General features: G+C 43.5%; 1 protein-coding gene across 4 annotated transcripts in view; it reads right to left on the reverse strand.

Annotated features, from left to right (window-relative positions):
- The window catches only part of inpp5b (inositol polyphosphate-5-phosphatase B), a 282881-nt gene that overhangs the window by 62514 nt on the left and 196124 nt on the right, over window positions 1-24243 (reverse strand). For 2 of the 4 annotated variants that reach the window (XM_041212440.1, XM_041212441.1), the window contains one exon: window positions 1704-1794. In XM_041212440.1, coding sequence (XP_041068374.1) covers window positions 1704-1794 — 91 coding nt within the window. Of the gene's footprint in view, window positions 1-718; window positions 908-1703; window positions 1795-3099; window positions 3216-24243 lie in introns of those variants that run through there. The other 2 variants (XM_041212443.1, XM_041212444.1) reach the window with 2 other exon arrangements.

Consider the following 24243-nt stretch of genomic DNA (forward strand, 5'->3'; position numbering starts at 1 on the left):
ACAACCACACACACCCCCGCCCTCACTTCTCTCCCCCCCCCCCACCTTAAACCAGCTTATATTTCACCCCTCTCCTAATATTCACTCAGTTCTGTTGAAGGGTCATGAGGACTCGAAACGTCAACTCTTTTCTTCTCTGCCGATGCTGCCAGACCTGCTGAGTTTTTCCAGGTAATTATGTTTTTGTTTTGGATTTCCAGCATCCTCAATTTTTTGTTTTTATAATGATAGGATTTACCCAATCTACTTGTCACAGGTGAAAGCCAAGCATGCATTCTGCTCTGCCAAATGTAAATCATGTAACAACACTGGGACATTCAGCCATTTCTGGACCTCAGTTGCTCAACAGCCAAGTGTGTGCCTGTGCTGAAATCCAAGTAATAGATTTAAAGTGCTCATAATGGATTTCTATCCACCTCTGTATTTTTTTTTTAAAAGAAAAGGCTTTCTTTTTAAAACACAGTACATAACTAAGAGTAAAGACGTCGCCATTGTCTTCATTAAGAAAATTGAAGATGATATTATCAGGCTATCTTCTGTGAGATTTGGTACTGAAAATGAAAACCATTCTCAGTAGTGTCGTTGGCAAGCCAATCATTTGAATAACACATATTGGACGTCACTGCTGCCCTTACACATAGAACTTGCAGACAAATTTACATGAAACAAGCATTGCCGTACAACCTTCCAGTAAAATGACTTTAAAAGGCACTTTTACCTGTTGTTGCTTTCCACCAGAAAGAACTTCCACAAATTGCAAGTCTTCCACAAGAAATGATTTAATATTCCCTTAAAAAAATATTTGGCTGTCTCTCCAAAAGGTGAGTTGATAAGTAGACCACCTACTGCGGAGCTCAGCTAATTCCACGGTGGGTAGCCCCAGCTCATCTGGAACACTTCTATCAACACTGCCACTGTGGAGTAGGTTATTGCAGAGGACTACCCTCCAGTATTAAAATCAACACAGTGGGTGTGGCTTTGGAGAACCGCAATATTACTATTTTCACAAGTTTATTTTCAATAATTACGAGATGCAACACATGACTAGGTGACAGTTTACTGCTGTCACCTCTCTTTGCTCAAATTTCATGAAAAAGAAACAACAGGAAGAAAATTAAAATGAATGGAAAAAAAAACAAGCACATTAGCAATATGTCAATTAAACACGTCAGACCAGTATTGCAAAACAGCTTTAAAATGAAACCTCGAAGAGAAAGCAACACAAATATCTTCACTAACTATATTCAAACCCACACTGACTCTTTCTTGTTCTCACACACCTCAAAGCAGGAGGGTGTGCAGAGCAACTGGCAGAGGCCTCAGAGCATAATTCTAGGTCAAAGGGATACCTATGAAGATCGGAAATGTGCTGTTAAAAAAGTGCTACGTGCTAGATGCTACAGCTTACACGTAACAAGATGTGGCATTGGTGTACAATGCTTAACATAATTGTATCAAATTAATTACTTTGTTCACTGTTTAATAAAGGCAGCAACCAATTTAGCCATGATTAAAACATGTAAACATGTTTAGCATCCATATGCTCACACCCAAGCACTAATTTCTGGGCTTATTCAAAAAGAGCGAAAACAGAAATTAATTGGGCAAGAGCATTCAATTATTTAATTTACATTCTTAAAACCCTAAAAATAGTGAATGTAAACTAATTTTATAGCGATAATGTACGGTATCACATATCTTACTTTTCTGGAGTAGGCTCAACACAGCCATCTTCATACGTGTGACTGTCCCTCTCTTCACCACCATGTTGGATTGCTAGCAGATCAGAGTCGCCTGAAATCAAATAAAACACATCCATAGTCACATTAAAAGAAAGCATCAGTAGCATGTCCCTGGTCCATATCGAATTAACCGTTGTCAGCTAGTGTGACTGTGATGTTGGAGAAGGGTTGCTTTGATTGGCCTCATGCGCCCCTGGGTCAAGCAGGGATGAGAAGTCAACAATGATTTACACCGCTAATCAATACTATTGAGTGTTGTAATGCAAGGGTTTGGATGTCAGCGGAGGGCAGGATCACATCTGGGAGTGACACTTTCCAATAGCTGACCAGCTTGTTGATTGTCACTCTTCATGTGTACACCCAACAGTCTCTTGGCAGGCACTGATGCGCTTCTAGTGATAATGGAACAACACGTCCTGGCATCAGTTACTACCTTCAGGAATCAGGGAGAAAAAGTTGGAGAAGCTAACAGGCCCAGTTTCTGAAACATAATACAATATTGGAGAAAGAATTCCCTGGATCCAGATGTGGATAAGGTGGTAACTCTGTGGATAAGGACAAGAGGCATGAGGGGAAGAAAACCAACTTCAAGCATCTCATTAATAGAAGAGAGGGTGCCAAGAACATTTCACTCAAATAATATTTGTATTAACAGGAAGAAAATGCAGATGTTATTGATGTAGTTAAATAAGGGAAGCATGTACAGAACAGGTGTTAGAGATGACTTCAATTCACCAGGGATGCATTGGAAAATCTATGAAGGGCGCAACAGAAAGGAAAAAAAAATTCCGCTTACAACATGACGGTAATATGGAACAATTAGCTGAGAAACTCAAGTGAGGAATGTGCTGCTGGACCAGATATTAAGTAACAAACAGGAGATGATGGACTGTGAAAGGCATCATAAGAAAGCTTCACCCTGTTCTTATCCAGCATTCAGGCAGATGGGCACCCCACTGAGCTCACTGGATAGCCATCAGGAATGGGGGTCGTGGCCACTGGGCCTCTTCCCTAGGCCCGGGGCACTGAAATCTACAGGATAAACCCCACCGTAGGGAGCTTTGAAATTAAATCAAATTAGTCTGGAAACTTATGAACTGGCATTGTGAAGAACAAATCAATAACCAGAAAAGCTGTTGGTTTGGCATAAAAATTGATCTGGTTCATTAAAACCCTTCAGGGCAGGGGACCTTCCAAGGAAAAGAGCTGCAAAACCGGCCTGCTGTTTCACTAGGAGCCCATTTCACACGATCAGCATAAACCAACTCAACAACCGTTTTTTTTAAGTACAAAATTGAACCAAACAACTCGGGTGGAGCATAAATGTAAACAAATTCTTAAGCAACTCAGTACTTACTGGGAGCAGCAATGGCAGCAATGGCGGTGATGGCAGCAGCAGCAGCGGTGGCAGCAACACCAGCAGAAAAATACGTACAGAGTATTGTTGTGTGAATAGATGGTGCACAGGCAGGGCTAGATAGTAGTAGGAAAGCACTATTAGTAAAGAACCGAGCGTGAACCGACTACACAGGTGCAAAGCTATCTCTATGCAAAACGAGAGCAAGGGGGGAAAAGTAAAAGCTCAGGTGTAACTTATGCACTACTTTTTACAGGGTGCACTACTGCTAAAACGCTTAAAACAAGAGGTAACGTCAATAGATTGGTCCTAGCTTGGGCGTAGCAATAGCAAAATTTGTTTGCAGCTGGTCACTTGCTGCTTCAGAGTTGCATAGCAATTAGCAATAAAATTTACGTAAAACCTGGATATGGAAAGCAAGCTTGCTGATATTAAAAGACAGAGGTTAACAGCTTAGTAAAGGGATACAGATTGGTTAAGCAACTGGGTAAAGAAATGTCAAATTAAACCTTACATTTAAGTAACATGAAGTGATGCATATTGTTCAAAAAAAAATTGGGTCATAAGAATACAAAAAATGGAGGCAAATTGGGTACAGGGATCAAGACAGTTTTTTTTTCAATGCCAGTATGCATGGTTGTGTCAGTTTGAAAAAAAAAACCAAGATGCTCGCATGTAAAGCCAGAAGACAAGTATGCTGAGATTATGTTAAGGCTTTTAAAATGGACTGGTTATGAGTGCTGTGTTCAGCTCTGGTCACCACACCAAGGTAGGTCCTGCGGTGAACACTCACAGTTCAGCAGCAATGCTGCCCTAACAAGCTCAAACTTACAAAACTGTTGCTGGCCTAACCACACAACCTGAGTTTTGTAAAACCCCCTAACCCAAGTTATAGCCCACGGGTCGACATAAATAATTAGAAAAGCACAAGAATGGGCCAGCTCATCATTTAGAATATTTACAGCAGCATTTCATTTTGGGAGATGATCACCATGAAACAATGTATTCTTGCTTCATAATCAGAATTACCTCAGAAATATGTTGACTGCCAACAACACCAGTCGCCCACTCCCACAGGAGAAAGTAAACACCAAGATTAAAAAAACAATGTCCTGCAAACTCTGAACCAGATAATAAACAAAACAGCCTAGGGGCTTGTACTAATTCATTCTCATCCCAGTACTGTTGGGCTCAGCTGCACCAGATGACACTGACCATGCAGTGTTCAAACTCGATCCAAGCACCATTTTAAGGGAAACAAATGGTTGTATCCCAGGCAGCTCCATAAATAGCTCTGCCCTTCACACTCGTTTTAGAACACGTTTTATTTGATTGCTTCAATCCGTTCAAGGTTCCACCTAACACCTGCAGAGAGAACATGGAGCAGGCTCCAGTCCAAAGTAGCTGATGCTGTGTCAATCAATACCTTAAAAAACATAATTCTGTGATGGTTAAAGATAGCATTTGACGATCTGCGTCAGAAATTATGAACATTTGGCACATGTGTGCCAAGGAAGGCTACCAGTGAAGGATGAATAATGTAGACAAAATTGGAAAGATATTCTGCTGTTTCTCTTAATTCACCAATGGGACAGAAAGTGTGAAGACCTTTGCAGAGGTTTTTTCCCCCCCTCCCAAAGAGAATGAATGGTTTTAACGCGGTCATGTTAGAGTAGAATGCACATAATCTGGGATGCAACCTAGATTAACGAAAGAAGTAAGGCTGAAAATTACAGAGGCTCTGGCCACAATCTTCCAATCCTCCTTAGATATAGAGGTTATGCCAGAAGACAGGTGGTTTGCAAATGAAAAGGGGAGTGGGATAAACCAGACAACTACAGGCCAGTCAATCTAACATCAGTGGCGGAGGAACATTTTGGAGAAAATCGCACAGAACCAAATTAATTGTCACTTGGAAAATTATGGGCAAAAATTAAAGCCACTACGGATTTATTAAATGCAAATAGTGTTTATCTAACCTTTTCCAAATATAATTGTAAAAATTGTGTGTGTTGGTTTTGATATCACCTGCAAGTTTCTTTTCATACTCCCTTTTGTGGCTCTTATCTGTTTTATTATTCATTGCTGTTCTTTTGTACCTTTCCCATTTGCCAGGATCTGTGCTATTTTTTGCATTTTTGTATGCTTTTTCTTTTAGTTTTATGTCGTCTCTTATCTCTTTAGTTGCCTATGGCTGTATGCTTTGGCAAGTAGATCTCCTGCCCCTTAGGGATGTAAACTGGTTCTGTTTCACATTAAATTGTTTTTTGAAAACTTCCTCCCGATTTTCTATTGTTTTACCCATTGATACACTTGCCCAGTTTACTGTGCGCACTCTGGTGAAATCTTATGGTGATGGCTTATTTTCAGGATCATTTCCAGATCCTGACACCACATTGGTTTACGCGCACTCCAGCATGACCTTTGGGAGGCAGCCTCCTAATTGGCCACCTCCATGTCCAACTAGGACAGCTCCTGACACTAAAGGCCACAGTTGGGGATGGCTGGCAGCCTTACTGGGAGAGGTGGATGCTGTTCAGGCAGAAAGGAGAATGGGGCGTCTCAAAATGGAGGAGGCCTTGGAAGCATTAATAAAATTCTTTAAAAATTGAGAGGAATGAAGCCAGTCGGCCCATCGGAGCAAAGGGAAACCCCTTCAGGGAAACACTCTGGGCTGCAAATATGACCCTGTGGCCCTGTCATTGGGGTATTTGGCTCTGATAGTCATCCAGCCTGTCTCTAATAGGTTGCTTCCATGGAGCTGCTGGGCTCAGGGGTACCCAGTAGGAATCCATTCCAACGCCGGAAAGATTCCGGCAAAGGCCTCAGCTGCCACTGTTCAACCATAACCGCAAAATTGCCAAGGCAGGAACGTACCAGCCCACCGACCCAATGCCTAATCTCTAAATATTTGCCTCCAATCCCAAACTCACCTCCTCAGTCACGGGAAAGTTATGCCTCTGAAGTCAGCCTTACCTGAATCTAGGATTTTAGTGGCTGGTTTGCATTTCTCCTCTTCAAACACACTGTTGAACCTGATCATATTACGATTGCTAGTAGATGTTTGTCCACACACTGTCAGGTTGTTCACTAAATCTGGTTCATTATTAATTCAAATATGGCATGTTGGTTCTAGAATATATTGCTGCAGAGAACTATCCTGGACACATAAGAAATTCACTCCCTTTCTGACATGTGTGAACCTGCTTGTCCCAAAGTTTATATAGCCCATTAAAATAACTCTGCCTTAAATACATATTTAGTCTAATTTCTGCATTTATTCTATCTGCCATTTCACAACTGCAACCAGGGGTCCTACACACAACTCCCACTACAGTCTTAGTTCCTTTTCTACTTCATGATTCTACCCATAAAGTCTCCACTGCCTGTTCACTTCGTGCTATATCTTCTCTTACCATTGCAGTGATTCATCGTTAATTACCTCTTTCCCTCTGCCACTATCGCCTTCTTTCCTGTAGACCTTACAACTTGATATATTTAGTTCCCAGTCCTGACTGCCATGCAGTTATGTCTCAGTAATGGCAACTATGTCATACACTCCAAGTTGAATTAGAGCCTGTAATTCATTCAATTTGTTGTAATCTCGAGTGTTTGCATAAAAAAAACTTACTTGGGCCAAACACCCAAGTCTGTCCTTATGCTCTAATGTTTTACTCAATGTTACTTATTTCTCCCGCTTGTTTCATTACTTAAATCCTTCAATTCTCCCCTTACCTATGATGCCTAACACACAATCTCTGATTGTTGCTCTACTCTCTTGCCTTTTGTTTGTTATCAAATTATCTATACTATCCTTTTTACCTGAGCCCTCCTCCCAACTTACTGGTTTAAAGTCCTTGTGACTGCCCTAGTTAAGTTTTCTGTTTGGACCCTCATCCCAAACTGGTTCAGGTGGAATCAATCCCAAAGGTACAGTTCCTTTCTGTCCCATTACTGGCATGAGTATCCCATGAAACAGTACCACGTTTTCCCACTGCCCTCTTCAGTCACATGTTCAACTCCCTGTTCTCCAATTTAGCTCCCAACGTGGACCACTAAAACTGGATCCTTCGCCTCTCACTTCAGCCACAAGTATAGATCCTGAAGCCTGCACTGGACAGGTAACACAGCCTTTGGAACACCTGGCTTATCTGCAGAAAATAGTATATATTCCGCTGATTGGTCATTAATTGCCCACTTAAGGTCTCTATTGGCATCAGGGCGAGAAAGCAACATCTTGCTTCAACATAAATGCACCCTAATCCATTGCTGGGGGAGGGGTATAGAGAAAATGGTTTATTTATGTTCCCAGTTTTTAACAAGGATGAATTCAAATTGGCACGTCTGGTGCAAACAACATATCTGACAACTCTGACTAGCAAAAGCAATCTGGTATTCCTAGCACACTGTGACAAGGGACACCAAGTGGAACAGAGGCAAAGGAATCTAAGGCCCTTGGCAACCATTTCAAATTGACCCCTCCAATTTGGAAAGGCCATCTCTAAACATTTACTTTATTATTAATCAAGACTTATTCAATATGTTAACCAGACAACTTTAGAGTTAGCTTAACAAAAGCCATATGATGAAATTTGGTTAATAATCACTAAGGTAGTATGAATATGCGTTCAGTTCTACAGCATAATATGTTTTTTCTAAACTTCTTCAACAGAGCCTGGGAAAAGATAGAGTGAGACTGCTCCTTCCCAGGGAGAGATAAGCATGCAGCTGCATAGTATGTCCTTGGAAGGGACAATACTGTACAGAAACTCACGTCTGAGACCAGACCATGGTTACGTGACTAAAAGCTTGTCAGAAAGGCCAAGGGATATGGTCAAGGCTTTGGGGTTGGGGGGGTGGGGGGGAAGGGGTGTGTGGGGGTGGTGGTGGTGGAGGTGTGTGCTTGTGTGCTTGTCAAGGCAGCTAAACAAAGAGAGAGGTTGAAGACCTACAATTTGAACGTCACCTACCCTAGGAGTCCCACCATCGGTAGCCTTCTAGCAGCTCCTTCTAATTAAGGGAGATGGGAAAGCAGCCTATACAGGTTGAGGCTTGTTGGTCATAAGGTTTTTCTATTGCAAAAATGAGCCCATAATTCACGCTCAGTGTGGAAAAATAGCACAAATAAGGTACAACAGCTTGGAGCAACTGCACTGACACCAAAATATAATAATTAGAATATAATTCTACACCAAGCGCAACTCAGATTAACCTTATCTTGGCTTCATGGTGTTAAATCATTGATGTGCTGTAACTGCCTGTTGTTTTTGTTCCAAACAAAGTACTCAACTGTTAACAATCGGTTTGGAAGACCACAAGAAATAAGAGCAGAAGTAGACCATGTAGTTTCTAAAGCCTGCTCTGCCATTCAATACAATCATGGCTGATTTCCTACCCACTCCCCATAACCCTTGATTCCTGAGAGATCGAAAATTGGTCTCTCTAGGCCTTAAATATATTCAGTGATGGAGCATCCACAACCCTCTGAGGTACAGAATTCCAATGATTCACAGCCCTTTGAGTGAAGAAATTTCTCCTCATCTCAGTCCTAAATAATCACCTCCTTATTCCAATGTTCCACATCCAGGGAAAATAACCTCTCAGTGTCTACTACCCTGTCAAGCCCCTTCAAAATATTGTGTAGTTTTAAAAATTCATTCTTGGGATGTGAGTGTCACTGGTTAGGCCAGCATTGATTGCCCATTCCTAACTGTCCTGGAGGTGGTGGTGAGCTGCTTTCTTGAACTGCTGTAGTCCATGTGGTGTAGGTACACCCACAGTGCTGTTTTGGGAGAGTTTTCCAGGATTTTGACCCAGCGACAGTGAAGGAACGGCGATATATTTCCAAGTCAGGGTGATGTGTGGCTTGTAGGGGAACTTTCAGGTGGTGGTGTTCCCATGTATCTACTGCTCTTGTCCTTCCAGAGAGTAGCATTTGTGGTTGTGGAAGGTGCTCTCCAAGGAGCCTTGGTGAACTCCTGCAGTGCATCTTGTAGATGGTACACACTACTGTCAATATGCGACGGTGGTGGAGGGAGTGAATGTTTGTGGATGGGGTGCCAATCAAGCGGGTTGCTTTGTCCTGGATGGTGTCAAGCTTCTTGAGTATTGTTGGAGTTGCACGCATCCAGGCAAGTGCAGATTATTCAGTCACATTCCTGACTTGTGCCTGGTAGATGGCAGACAGGCTTTGGGGAAATCAGGGAATGAGTTACTTACCACAGGATTCCTAGCCTCTGACCTCCTACTCTTGTAGCCACAGTATTTATGTGGCTAGTCCAGTTCAGTTTCTGGTCAACGGTAACCCCCAGAATGTTGGTTGGACGTTGGTGTCCAATATGGAGCAGTACTGACTTCTCAGCTGGGGGGGGGGGGGGGGGGGGGGGGGGGTGGCGGTGAGGGACGGTACGTGGTAATCAGCAGGAGGTTTCCTTGCCCATGTTTGACCTGAGCCCATGAGACATCATGGGGTCGGGAGTCGATGTTGAGGACTCCCAGCGCAACTCTTTCCCGCCTGTGTACCACAATGTGCCACCTCTGCTGAGGTCTATCCTGCTGGTGGGACAGGATGTACCCATGGGATGGTGTCTGGGACATGATGTGTAAGGTATTATTCCATGTCTATGACTATGTCAGGCTGTTGCTCAACAAGTCTGTGAGACAGCTCTCCAAGCTGGTACAAGCCCCCGGGTGCTAGTAAGGAGGGCTTTGCAGGGTTCACAGGGCTCAGTTTACCATTGTCGTTTCCAGTGCCTAAGTCGATGTCCATCCAGTTTCATCCCTTATAGACTTCACAGCAGTTTGTTACAACTGAGTGACTTGCAAGGCCATTTCAGAAGGCATTTAAGAGTCATTGCTGTGGTTCTACAGTCACGTGTAGGCCAGACCAGGTAAAGACAGCAGCTTTCCTTCCCTAAAGGACATTATTGAACTAGGTGAGTTTTTACGACAATCGACATTAGTTTCATTCGTCTTATAATTCCAGATTTTAATTGAGTTCAAATTCTACCTTCTGCTGTGGTGGGATTCAAACTTGGGTAGCCAGACCATTACTCTGCGTCTCTGGATTACTAGTCCAGTGAAAATACGACTACGCCACCCCCTCCCCCTATTTCAATGAGATCAGTTTTCATCCTTCTAAGCTCACGAAAGCATAGGCCCAATTTACTCAAGCTTCTCATCCCAGGACTACTAAACACTTGTACCACCTCCAAGGCAAATATATCCTTCCTTGGATATAGAGACCAAATCTGCACAGTACTCCAGGTCTCACCAAAGCCCTATACAATTGTGGCAAGATTTCCTCATTCTTGTACTCTTATCCCCTTGTCTCTGTGCAAAAAAGGCCAAAATGCTCTTTGAAGGACTGCAAGCTGCCCATTTTTCTAGTGTAGAGGCAGGACACAAGGCATTAAAAATGGAGCAGGGAATCATGTGTGAGGTGGGGGGTTGGAAGTTGTGGGGGGGTTAATGAGAATTGGGACCACTGATATTTTGTGGGGAAGGTTGCAAAGGACAATGTGCCCAAATGATTAATACGGTCTTTAAAAGGTTCCCATTTCGTACAGGCACTGCATAGTTAGAATGCTACTCAGCCACCATAATTAATCTAAATTCAATGTCCGGTGTGCTGGCTCACAGCCCTCACTGTGCTTTTCACTCAATGGCATATACTGACAACACTCGATGCTTTGGAGATATCCATACTCAAATTTTTGGGTGGCCCATCATGATGTTATAAGAATCCTTTGAATTCATGAAAATAAATTTGGTGATGCAAATCTCTCTTCAAAGCCCAGAGCTCCAAGTCAATCAATCAGGTCCAACGTAATGTTATTTTAAAGATGAGATGCCTTAAAATGTGCACAATATTCTAATTATACTTCAGGAATGAATCTTACCAGCTTGGATTAAACTGTCCCGATTTATAACCTAATGGCGTCAAAATTATTTGGCCATTAATAAAATAATCAGTGAATCATCAATAATCACCACAAAATCCCACCTTAGAAATAATTTACATTTATATAGTGGACGTCCTCAGTACTTCCTAATGCCAATGAAATACATTCTAAGAAGTGTAAGGAAATGAGACAGCCAACTTGTGCACCACGAGATTCCACAAACATCAATGATAAAAGTGACCAGATAACCTGCTTATGCTGGATAAATGTTAGACAGGACGCCATGAGAACAGGCTGGCTCTTCTTCAGTTTGACATCTCACGTGAAAGGTGGCACCTGCGACAATCTGACACTCTCAATACTTCAATGAGATATCGGCCTAGATTATGCGCTCTAGTGGGGCTTGAACCTGCAGTTCTGTGATTCAGAGGCAAGAGTGCCATCATTGAGTAAAGGCTTTACTTTCATTGTGTGCATATTTCCTATTTTTCTAACTATAGTGAGACAGCCAGTAAGGGGGGAGTGGGCTGACATCAGACAAACTGGGCCAGTCTTATTGTCCAAATAGCTTATGCTCCTAAAAATTCTTACGTTCCTACCTGTCATTCCTTAGTTCACTAAGGCCATAGCAAGTAAACTTCTTTTGCCTAGATTACTGAATTTTCTTGGCCCAAAAATGCATTTTCACTTGGAAACATACAGAGGCAAACGTTAAAAGCAGAACAGTTTATATCTGACTGTACCCGAGGTCAACAATTCCTAAGAGCATAAGAAATAGGAGAAGCAGTATACCATGTAGACTCTTGAGCTTCGCCTGTCTTTTTAAAAAAAAAATGTGGATTGATCTAACAAACTATGACATTTTGCCTGTGCACACTGCCATGTTCTTTCTTTGGCAAGATTCTGAAAGCTAATACCAGGAAAGGGCTGTATTTCAACTTTAAATCTGGATTACATTTCCAGGGTTGCAGTTTATCCAGGAGATACTTAAAAAAAACGGCACCACTAGTTGCAGCAGGCTCATCCAATCTTTTCACCCGAGGGGCCACATTTCAATTTTTTTCTCACTCGAGCCAATGAGGAAATTTCAGAAAAATAAGGTTTGGCATAACATGAAACATGAAGTTTTAAAATAGTTGAGGTATGAAGATAAGAAATAAATTGCTGAGCAAAAACAAAGCAAAGCAATGTCAAAGCAATACATTGATAATTTTAAAAAATGCATAATTAATAAAGATGACTATTAGAGTGAGAGAGAGAGAGAAAGTGTGTCCGGCTCATTCCCAGTCTCAGGGTGCTCACGCTTACCCATTGAGAGAGTGGATGGGTATGAATTGGTATGTGGGGGTGAGGGTGAGCGAGTACCCTGAGGATGAGCGCGAGCCATACAGACACACACACACAACACACAGACACACAGATGCACACACACACACACACACACCTGCCAAGCCTGAGTGCTTTGGTGACTAAAACTCTGAGGTGAGGTTTGGGACACCTGTAGACTCTTTTGCTCTACCCTGTCTAATGCTCCAGCTGTCCCAGGTCCCGCTGTTGTGACAAATATCACTCCGCCATCTTGAATCTTGTAGGCACCTCACTCCCCCCCACTGGTACCCAATCTCTGTCTCCCCCACTACCCGGCAGTCTCTCCCCACCCCCATCCACCACACCTTGGCAGTCTCTTTACCACCCCACTCACCCAGCAGTCTCTCTCCCTTCCCCCTACCCAACAGTCTAACACCTCGCTGCCTGGCCATCTCTCTCTCTCCCCCTTCTGGCAGTCTGTCTCTCCCCCCAACTCCCCCACCACCCAGCAGTCTGCCTCTCTCTCTCTCCCCTCCTCCCTCCCCCACCCCACCTGGCAGTCTCTCTCTCACCTCCACTCCGCCCATCAGTCTCACTGTCTCCCTCTCCCCCCGATGCCCGGCAGTCTTTCCCCCACCCATCCGGCAGTCTTTCTCCCACCCACCCCCCCCCCACCCCAACCTGGCAGTCTTTCCCTCTCCCCCTGCCCTGCAGTCTCTCCCCGCCCCCCGGCCCGGCAGTCTTTCCCTCCCCCATCAGCCCCCCACCGGCACGGCAGTCTTTCCCTACCCCCTCCCAACCCGCCCGGCAGTCTTTCCCACCTTCCCCGCTGCCTGGCAGTCTTCCTCCCCTGAGAGATGGCCTGTGATTGGAGGAGCAGCTCCTTGCAGAATATTCCACTTGACTTATCAGCATTCTGATCACTGGCTTCACGGGCCAGGATAGAGGGGCTTGGTGGGCTGGATCTGGCCCACGGACCGGAGGTTGGACAAGCCTAAGAAGTTCCCCTATTGATTGCTCGTCGACTGTTTCTCCGAATTGAGTAAACAGCCTAATGGGCTGTAATTCAGCCAAGTGAAAATGAAGTGAAACTGGAACCGTACGGATTAAGTGGCAGAAGTGTTTACTTTTGAATACCAATAGAAAGAATAAAACTTTCATGAAATGAGCTTAGACATGCAGCACAAGTCAACCATCAAAATAAACTAGACAAAGAAAACTAAGCGAGGTATTCCATATTTAGCAAAAATACCAAGAGTTATGATCAACCTTTAAGAGGTAATCTTCAAATAACTTTGGGACAGCCATCAATTAGATCCTAGTCAGCACAAAATCACCACTCACCAGTAACTGACAATCTGATAGGTTATTGAGAAAAGGAAGTATCACACAGATGCATCTGGGGCTTAAGCATAATGTAGGAACATTACATGCAAGTGCTTGATTCAGATCCTAGATTTTAAAAATGTGCTATTCCAATATTTTAATCAGCATTAGTCAATATTGTAAAAGAAGCATCACAATTGTTTGAAACTGATTTGTAACCAGTTACAATGGTAACACAGCCTCGTTAAAACCATACAAGTTAATGGTAGACTTCACAGGTCTCAAATTTCTAAGCATATTTATATTCTCTGACTTCTGCAGATTTTCAGATCACTACCAGTCCCAGGAAGCCAACTGTTCTGTACAACATAACATGAAGAGTGTTGCAGGTAATCTTCCCAACCATAAAATGAAACTCAATAAAGGAGCCTGGAGCAAAGGTTAGTGGTTGTCTGCATAATTTAAAAGGCTGTGGTATCGTCCTACTGGTCTGAGTCTTGTAATGGCAGAGAGCAGGTTGCATTCAATTAATAACTGACGTTAGCTGCGTGTAGCTGCAAGTTGGCATTCCCATTGTCATGCGCGAGCTCTGCACTTGCCTGTTACACAAGCTCCCATTCCAGTTGGCACACTATAAATGTTTTCAGTAAAGATACTGTAGTAAAGGAACTGCTGTGGTTTCTAAAGTGTCTAGGAATTCCAACAGGCACTATGAACACTTTTTAAGGCTTGTGTGACACCAACACTAGTTATATTTCAAGCCTTAGGTGTGTAAGGCAACTTCCCTGAAAGTCCTACATTGCAGTGCTTCCAAGATAAGATCAGAACCCAATTCCTCTGCACCACTCCACACTGTTGGAAAAAATATAAAATAATTGAACTGATAGAAATACTTGAGGGTAGGGTAGTTGGTAGAATGTGCTTCTTATACACACCCAAACTTAAACAGACTGAAGTGATCTGGAAAAACACTATATGAAAACACCCTAACTTACAGCACACCCAATACTGTCAGTCATTTAATACAGATTTACATAGGTATCCAGAGTGATTTTGGACTTGTGCTTGACTCTCCATTTCCCAATAATTATCATACTCTTACATAGCAACTTTTCTCCTTGGTTCTTGCACTGCAATTAGATATTGGGGCTGATTTCCTGCCCCCTCAGCACCTGGACACTGGGAAGGCAGAGTGCACTTGTCCAGCCTTGGCCTGAACCAGGTTACTTACATAAGGCAGGTTCTCCCACAGTACTGACCCACTCTCTGGCAGGGCTGAGTATCTCCAGATGTGGAACAGATTTCCCATCCTGAACACTGTCCCTAAAAAATTACAGGAGACTTGCCTAGCATCTGCGTTCTTTGCTGTGTGCCCCAAGACAATCTCCATGGGCGCAGGGCCAAAAGGCCACTTCTTCTGGCATCCCTCAAAATGGTTACCCTTCTGGTGTTGAAGGAGCAAAAAGAAACTAAGGACTGGGAACAGGAACACCAACTCATTACCAAGGATTTTGGCTAGTGTCTGTTACAGGCACTTCCCCTTCGCTTGGAAATCTTGCAGCAGGCACAACACACAAAGACTCTACTGTAATTTGCGTTAGAGGAATAAGTGTTGCCATGGTCCTGACTGTTTTAATTGTACATTCAAATTTACGTCCCTTTAAGCCTCACAATGGGCAAACTGGGAGTAACGGTCATTTTGTTAGCTGTGCGGAAGAAAGCTGGCATCCTGCATGAGCTAAACTCTCAAGGTCATTGAGATCGCTGTCTGGATTGGGGGATGGGAGATATGCAGTCGACTAAATTGAAGTCCAAAAGGGTAGGCAAAATCAACAATTTGCGAATATTTTCTTGTAAAACTGAAGATTTCCTCAGTTTGTTTTAGATTTGACCCCAAATACTATTCAGAGCAGGAAACTATGCCAGGAGCCGTTGTACAACTTCATTATTTCTAAGGTGATTGATGATGATAATATGCAAACAGTCAAGAGTCCCAATGTAATCAAGCAACAATGGGCTATGATTAAGCTTTACCTTGTATGTAAACACTATGTTCAGCATTGACTAATGTAATCATTAGGATAATCAATTCCCAAATAGTCATTACTTGGAATTCATACTTTCACAGAAATTGCCATAGAAAATTTATTTGTTGGAGCAGACAAGGCAGTTATCTCTCCTCACACATGGGAAGGTTTTACAATGTACGTTTCAAGTTGATAGCTTGAATGTCACAGATTGACGAGATACATCTGCTTTACCATCAGTGCAGCGATTACACTCTGCTCTCTGGCATTAATGTCCCAGCCTTCTGGCCTTGCTACATTACTCCCCTTCTTCAAAAGTCTCCAGAAAACAGGTCTCTTCAACCAGACCTTCAGCTATCTCTCGTTAATCATTCCAAACTCATTGCCCTACTCCTGTTCAGCTCCAACTCTCCCCTTGGTGAAAAGCCATGGGGTATCTTGCAATGTTTAAACTTGCCATGCAAGTTTTAGCTTCAATGTACAAAACAAAAAAAAAATGGGACTTTAAAGGTTAATAAAAATAAGGTCTTATAAATTTACTGAGTGCTGCATCATCAAGTGCTGAGATGTGTTTACCCTGATCCCTACAACTAATGGTGGGTTAATCAAAACACCTGGTCTGACTGAGATGTGGATACGCAAACTCCCATGTTTAGAATATTAGGAATCTTAGATCCTACCTGACCAAATTTGAATGCTGAACGTTGACCAATATTGAACTGAGTTAAGTCCATATCTGAATGGAACATGAGATTTTAACAGAAATATTGTTTTAATGGGGGTGAGGGTGGTGGTTAGCTCAGTTGGCTAGATGGCTAGCATGTGGATCAGATTAATGCCAATAGCAAGGGGTTCAATCCCGTTCTGGCTGAGGTAGGCTTGGAACCTGCCTCCTCTTCCTACCCAGGTGTAAAAAACACACACTTTGCCGTGGTTCAGCGAATAATCACCAAGGACCTACGTATAGGCAGAGAACTCAAAAAGACGACTGTTTTGAGAGATTCATTAACACACAAACCAACTGCGTAAAAATCATTTTCAAACACACAATTATATTTATTAATTGCAAAACCCCATGCAAATTTTAGCTTACTCTCCTCTCTACTAAAACATATCAGTTTATTATTTCAATTTGATAAACTGAACAAAACTAAAGTTTTTTTTACATTTGTCTCGCTTTTAACCACATTACTGAGCTAGAGCTTGCTCCTATAAATCTTCAGTTCCCACCTTTGGCCCTTGGCCCTCAACCCAATAAGGAGCTTGAAATAAAAGAAGCAGTCAATGCTTTCAGGATAGAGGCAAGAGTCAGTCATCTCCTTCTGATGACAACTGGAGCACATTATCTGCAGCTGGTACTGGGTAGCAATCTTACTTTGCATAAACAGAATATGGGATTGCTTTAATTGATCCCTGAAACTCATTCATAGTTCACAAATTCCTCTTCTGAGTTCCTTAGTTAATTGCCCATCATGTTGCCTCTGTATTATCAGAAGTGGCTCCAGGCATTCAGAATAACAACAATTCTAGGTCCTGTTAAAACTTTACTGTGCCTCCATGTCCACTTAAGCGTAGAAATTGACAATTTGGTTGAGAAATTCAGGCCTTATACCTGTTTTTCTGCCACTAAACAGATTCCCAAACCTCCAACATGGCCGGCAGGAAGCACACGTTACATACAAGTCAGAGAAATGCGGCACCCACTATATTGGTGCAGGCAAAAACAAAAGGCATCCAGGACTCAAGCCTGGAACAGGCACTAGACTTTTTACATATTCAAATAAGGGATTTATTGTCGTTTAAAGGCCTCTGAAATATCAGGTTGCCCTAAACGAAGCTGGGCCAGTTATGTTCAAGAAACTATGTCCACGTGTGGCCCAACAAGGGATCATTGCAGGCCATAATAAACAAGGTAAATGCTTAAAATCTATTTACCCAGCCACCTGTCCCCTACCCCATTGGCTTAATCTCAAGGCCCTCTTCTCCAGTAAGTTACCTAGGTGCACCCATTAAGTGTTTGCAGCCTGCAAGGTCCATGATAATGAGGCCCAAAGCTCAACGTTACATGTGCCTTGGGCTGACCCCCCAGTATTTTGGCCATTATGACACAGCCGTTTCTGCTATGCAAATTTTTGGGAGTTACATTTCTGAAGGTTCAGTGATTATGGTTAAAGAAAAAATAGGGTTTAGCCGCAGTTGTATAACTAACATTTTCTTTGCTGCACATGATCATGTAAAGCACAGCATTCTTATTAAACCGCAAAAGCAAAAAAAAAGTTGCTGAATGAAAAGGAAATGTTTGCATTTATGTGGTTACTTGTGTTTCTCAGAAATAATTCAACAGTTACTTCCGAAATGCAGTGACTGGTCTTTGGCAAAATATAACATAAGTTATTTTGCACCACGGGCAAGTTTTGAACACATGAGAAAGGAGCAGGACTTGGGCATAAAGTCCCTTGAGGCTGCTCTGTCAGTTAACAAGATCATGGCTGATCCTTGCCCATCCCCCAACTGCTTGAATCCTCTTCAGTCTTGTCGAGAAACAGATAGCGGAGCATTCAGATATCCATTTCAGATTACATGCATTTTCTGTTTTATCAGGGTCAGATGCATTTTGATGAGTAAACATTCTAGGCAGGGTTTTCAGGCCCCACTAGAGTTGGGAACAGAAGCAGCTGGGACCTGAAATCACCAGTGCTGGCCAGTGCACCCGTTTCCTAATCCCACTGCTGGATATTTTTGCTAAGGCGGGTTCGTGACTAGCAGGACTGCCTGCCCCCATGAAGAGGTACGCGAATTAGCTCATTAAGAACCTCTTTAACAGCAATTAAAGGAATTCTAGTTGAATTTTTCAGTGAGGTGAGGCACCCAGTAGCAGGCTGGGTGGTGGGTGGGGCACTGCTCCAGGCAGTCCTAGAGGAAGTCCCTGCCTGCCTGGGTATGGATTTCCCCTTTGTCCGCACCCCCGGCCCAGTGGTGGCCCAACTCCAGGGCTGATTTTTAAATTTAGTTTCAAGAAGGTTGGTGAGAGGGTGCCTCCATGTGGAAGTTACTTAGCATCCATTGCAGTTTACTACTATTCTCAAGCTGGAAGTCTTCTGATCAGCCCTCCATCTTTGAAAGCCCATCCGCTGCCAGTAATTCGACAGGGAACCAATTTTCATGCCAATTAATGAGGCGCCTCTGTGAAAATACCAATGAGTGCCTGTTGCCCCACAGGGCCAGGTTCGGGACCCGCCCTGGATACAGTCCCAACTCCTGGTTCCCAGCCCGGGAAGGGAATAAAGCAACCCTTTGTGTCAGCGTTGCCATGTAGCAGAGAGGGAAATCTCTTCAGTTGAGTTTGTGCAATGAAAACATTGTCTGGCTTTTATACAGGTTCTCAGGTCCATGATGCCACCTAGGCACTAATCCAAAGCAACAACTTCACTTCTTCCATTCATATTTCAACACTTAATTCTTCCTCTGCTCCCTTAACTACATTACCACAGGAAGTAGTTGAGGTGAATGGCACAGGTGCATTTAAGAAGAAGCCAGATAAGCACATTTGATTTGATTTGCTGCTTGCCCATCGTCTCTTCTAGATGGAAGGATGCCAACAACAAGATAAGCACAGGACAGAGAAAAAATAGAAAGGAAGACTAACTTTAATACAGCTGAACCACTAATGGTCAATCTTCCTGATGGGAAGGGAAAATCTCTGAAATCTTTATGACTCACTCATTCAGTACTTTTTAAATTGCACACATCAAAATCAATAGTCAAAGATTAGATACCAATTGCACAAAGTCCCACAACAAAGCAAATGCTAAACACAATACAGCATTGTCCCAACAAGTTTCAGAGGTCTGCTCTCCAGATACCACATTAACAATGGCTATTCATTTCAATGCTGCTTATGGCACTTTACTGGGAACAAGACGGTAATTGTGGATGCCAACTAGCAAGATAATTCAACAGCTATTCATTGTATTCATTTTGACATGCTTTAAGGCAATAAAACACTACATAAAAGCCAAATATATATTTATTCCAAATGACACTATTGAATTTTCTGGTCTTCACTGACGTCTTCCTTTGATGTCATCACTATCATTGTAAACATTTTTTCTGTGCCACAATATCTATATTTGTTCAACTCTGTCCTCAAGAGTTGGAGAACACAAGCCATCCTATATTGGACACCTGTACAATGGCAAAGAAAAGGCTACTTTTAAATTCTGCTGCTCCCAGCTGCTATTAATAATCTAGCCAGTTCTATTTGAATACCACTAAGATAAATTAAACAATTTCTATTTTCTATTTTTCCTTAGTTCTGATGAAGAGTCATACGGACTCAAAACGTTAACGGTGTCCCTCTCCGCAGATGCTGTCAGACCTGCTGAGTTTTTCCAGCAATTTTTGTTTTTGTTTCAGATTTCCAGCATCTGCAGTATTTTGCTTTTTTCCTCAAGACTGAACCTGATGATGATTCGATACAGTTACACAGATGGAGCCATTTTGGGGGAAATTACTCTTGATGCAAAGATCTGCCAACAGCAAGTGCAGATCAAAAAAAAAGGACTAAAATGCTGTAGGCTGTCACACTTGCTGTTGCACTCTGGGATAATTTTGTAAGGCTCTACTCTTGACAGAAAGGATCAAATGATTAATGCATGCTTAATCTGCCCCACAATTCAGCAAGATGCAATCAACTCTGAACTTAAGAACAAAGTTCCAGGAAACAACCTAGCTGGGAGAGATTTGCATGCAGTAGAAGCAATGTTGGGTGCTCATCTCCCTCAGTAATAGTTTGGGCTCCATAGAAAATTAAAGTTCTCTTTGTAGATGATGTGATGGTGGCGATTTGCCCAAATATATCATGTGCTCCCCTCATCTGTTTCAGTAATGGGCTAATCAGTTAGATTGTGTGATGGGCACCCCAATTGCAGTGGCGAGTGTGGCTCAAGATGGTATCACCCAAGATATAGACATGATTGTTGCTTCATGTTGCTATTTGGTGAGATGTGGTGAATGCTACTTTTAGCTAGAGAGAGCACTTTGGTTTAGAAGAGGTCTATCATCTATTGTCAATGACAAAGTCCCAATGCAAGTCATGTGTCCAAACATAGTTCCTTTCTAAGGCGTGCACTGGAATGGCTTTCTTTGAGCCTTTATTGAGACATGGGACTGGGCTACAATCCACTGCTGTTGCAAAAAAGAGAAAATGATTGCAGGGAGAAAGGATTCCAATCTGCAGTGAAGTGTCATTCACTTCCACAGAGAGATAGATATCTCACAATGTGTAAATATTTTTCCACACATTTCTTCACCTGAGAGCTTCGATAAAGCAGGACAAAGTCAAACCTGGCCAATTATCAGCCCATCAGTCTACCTTCGATCACCAGCCAAGTGATGGCGAGTGTCGTCAAAAGTGCCATCAAGCAGCAGACTCAGCAATAACCTGCTCACTGATGCTCAGTTTGGGTTCCGCCAGGATCACTCAGCTCCTGATCTCATTACAGCCTTTGACCCAAATGGTCAAAAGAGCTGAACTCCAGAGGTGAGGTGACAGTGACTGCCCTTGACATCAAGGCTGCACTTGACCGAGTGTAGCATCAAGGAGCCCTAGCAAAACCGAGTCAATGGGAATCAGGGGGAAAACTCTCCACAGGTTGGAGTCATACCTAGCTCAAAGGAAGGTGGTTATGGTTGTTGGAGCCCCAAGACACGGTTGCAGGAGTTCTTCAGGATAGCCGTCCGAGGCCCAACCATCCTCAGCTGCATCATCAAGGACCTTCTTCACATCATAAGGGCAGAAGTGGGGATGTTCACTGATGATTGCCCAATGTTCAGCACCAATTGTGACGCCTCAGACTCTAGGCAGTCAATGTCAGTCTGCAGCAAAACCTGGACAATATTCAGGCTTGGGCTCATAAGTATATCAAATTGCTACAACATCTCAAAAAGGAATGAAACCCACCCAGCATTGACCTAGGCACAGGAAATGACAACAGCTCTGTTGACCCTGCAAAGTCCTCCTTACAAACATCTGGGGGACTAGCGCCAAAATTGGGAGAGCTGTCTCATAGACTAGACAAGCAACAACCTGACACAGTCATCCTCACATTATCATATCTTACAGATAACATCCCACACACCACTATCACCACCCTAGGTATGTCCTGTCCCATCGGCAGGGCAGACCCGACCTAGCAGAGGTGGTGGCACAGTGGTGTACAGTTGGGAGGGAGTTGCCCTGGGAGTTCTCAACATCGACTCCGACCTCAAGAATTCTCACGGCATCAGATCAAACATGGGCAAGGAAACCTCCTGCTGATTACCACGTACCGCCCTCCCTCAGCTGATGAATCGGTGCTCCTCCATGTTGAACACCGTTTGGAGGAAGTACTGAGGGTGGCAAAAGTGCAGAATGTACTCTGGGTGGAGTATTTCAATGTCTATCACCAAGAGTGGCTTGGTAGCACTACTACTGACCCAGCTAGCCGAGTACTAAAGGACATAGCAGCTAGACTTGGTCTGCGACAGGTGGTGAGGGAACCAACAAGAGGAATAAACACACTTGACCTCATCCTTACCAACCCACCTGCCACAGATGCATCTGTCCATGACATTATCAGTAGGAATGACAGTGCACAGTCATTGTGAAGACGAAGTCCCACCTTCACATTGAGGATACCCTCCAACTTGTTGTGTGGCACTACCACCGTGCTAAATGGGATAGATTTCAAACAGATCTAGCAACTCAAGACTGGGCATCCATGAGGTGCTGTGGGCCATCAGCAGCAGCAGAATTGTATTCGAACACAATCTGTAACCTCATGGTCCATCATATCCCCCACTCTACCATTACCATCAAGCCAGGGGATCAATCCTAGTTCAATGAAGAGTGCAGGAGGTCATTCCAGGAGCAGCACCAGACACACCTAAAAATGAGGTGTCAACCTGGTGAAGCTATAACACAGGACTACTTGTGTGCAAACAGCATAAGCAGCAAGTGATAGACAGAGCTAAGCAATCCCACAATCAACGAATCAGATTTAAGCTCTGCAGTCCTGCCACATCCAGCCATGAATGGTGGTGGACAATTAAACAACTCACTGGAGGAGGTGGCTCCCAAAATATCCCCATCTCAATGATGGGGGAGCCCAGCACATCAGTGCAAAAGATAAGGCTGAAGCATTTGCTGCAATCTTAAGCCAGGAGTGCCAAGGGATGATCCACCTCAGCCTCCTCCGGAGGTCACCAGCATCATGGATGCCAGTCTTCAGCCAATCTGATTCACTCCACATGATATGAAGAAATGACTGAAGGGGCTGGATATTGCAAAGGCCATAGGCTTTGACAATGTTCTGGCAATAGTACTGAAGATTTGTGCTCCAGAACTTGCTGCGCTCCTAGCCAAGCTGTTCCAGTACAGCTACAACACTGGCATCTACCCAGCTATGTGGAAAATTGCTCAAGTATGTCCTGTACACAAAAAGGACAAATTCAACCCAGCCAATTACCCGCCCCATCAGTCTACTCTCAGACATCAGTAAAGTAATGGAAGGGGTCACCAACAGTGCTATCAAGCAGCACTTGCTTAGCAATAACCTGCTCACTGACGCCCAGTTTGGGTTCCTCCAGGGCCACTCAGCTCCTGGCCTCATTACAGCCTTGGTTCAAACATGGACAAAAGAGCTGAACTCCCGAGGTGAGGTGAGAACGACTGCCCTTGACAGCAGGCCGCATTTCACTGAGTGTGGCATCAAAGAGCCCTAGCAAAACTGGAGTCAATTGGAATCAGGGGAAAACTCTCCACTGGTTTGAGTCATACCTAGCACAAAGGAAGAGGGTTGTAGTTGTTGGAGGTCAGTCATCTCAGCTCCAAGACATGACTGCAGTAGAAACTCAGGGTAGTGTCCCAGGCCCAACCACATTCAGCTGCTCCATCCATGACCTACCTTCCATCATAAGGTCACAAGTGGGGATGTTCGCTGATGATTGCACAATGTTCAACACCATTCACAACTCCTCAGATATTGAAGCAGTCCATGTCCAAATGCAACATCTGGACAATATCTAGCTTGGGCTGACAAGTGGCAAGTAACATTTGCACCGCACAAGTGCTAGGCAATGACCATCTTCAACAAGAGAGAATCTAACCATCGCCCCTTGATACTCAATGGCATTACCATCACTGAATACACAACTATCAACATTCTGGGAGCTTACCATTGACCAGAAACTGAACTGGTCTAGCCATATAAGTACTGCGGCTACAAGAGCAGGTCAGAGGCTAAGAATCCTGCAACGATTAACTCACCTCCTGACTCTCCAAAGCCTGTCCACCATCTACAAGGCACAAGCCAGGGGAGTGATGTGATGTGAAGTGGGGCTTGAGCCGTACAGCAATTATGGGGTCAACATGATTCTCAAACACTAAGCTTATTAGTGCAAAAGCAACTTTATTGCAGACACGCGAGTCACACGGTTTGTTCCAGTAAACAATATCATCAATACATCCCCTGAGGACATCCTGCTGGATGATTGGTGCTTAGCACCCACTTTGATCCTGCAAGTCTGTCCTGGACAGA

The sequence above is a fragment of the Carcharodon carcharias genome, chromosome 19 (genome assembly GCF_017639515.1).
Source record: "Carcharodon carcharias isolate sCarCar2 chromosome 19, sCarCar2.pri, whole genome shotgun sequence".
Lineage (NCBI taxonomy): Eukaryota > Metazoa > Chordata > Chondrichthyes > Lamniformes > Lamnidae > Carcharodon > Carcharodon carcharias.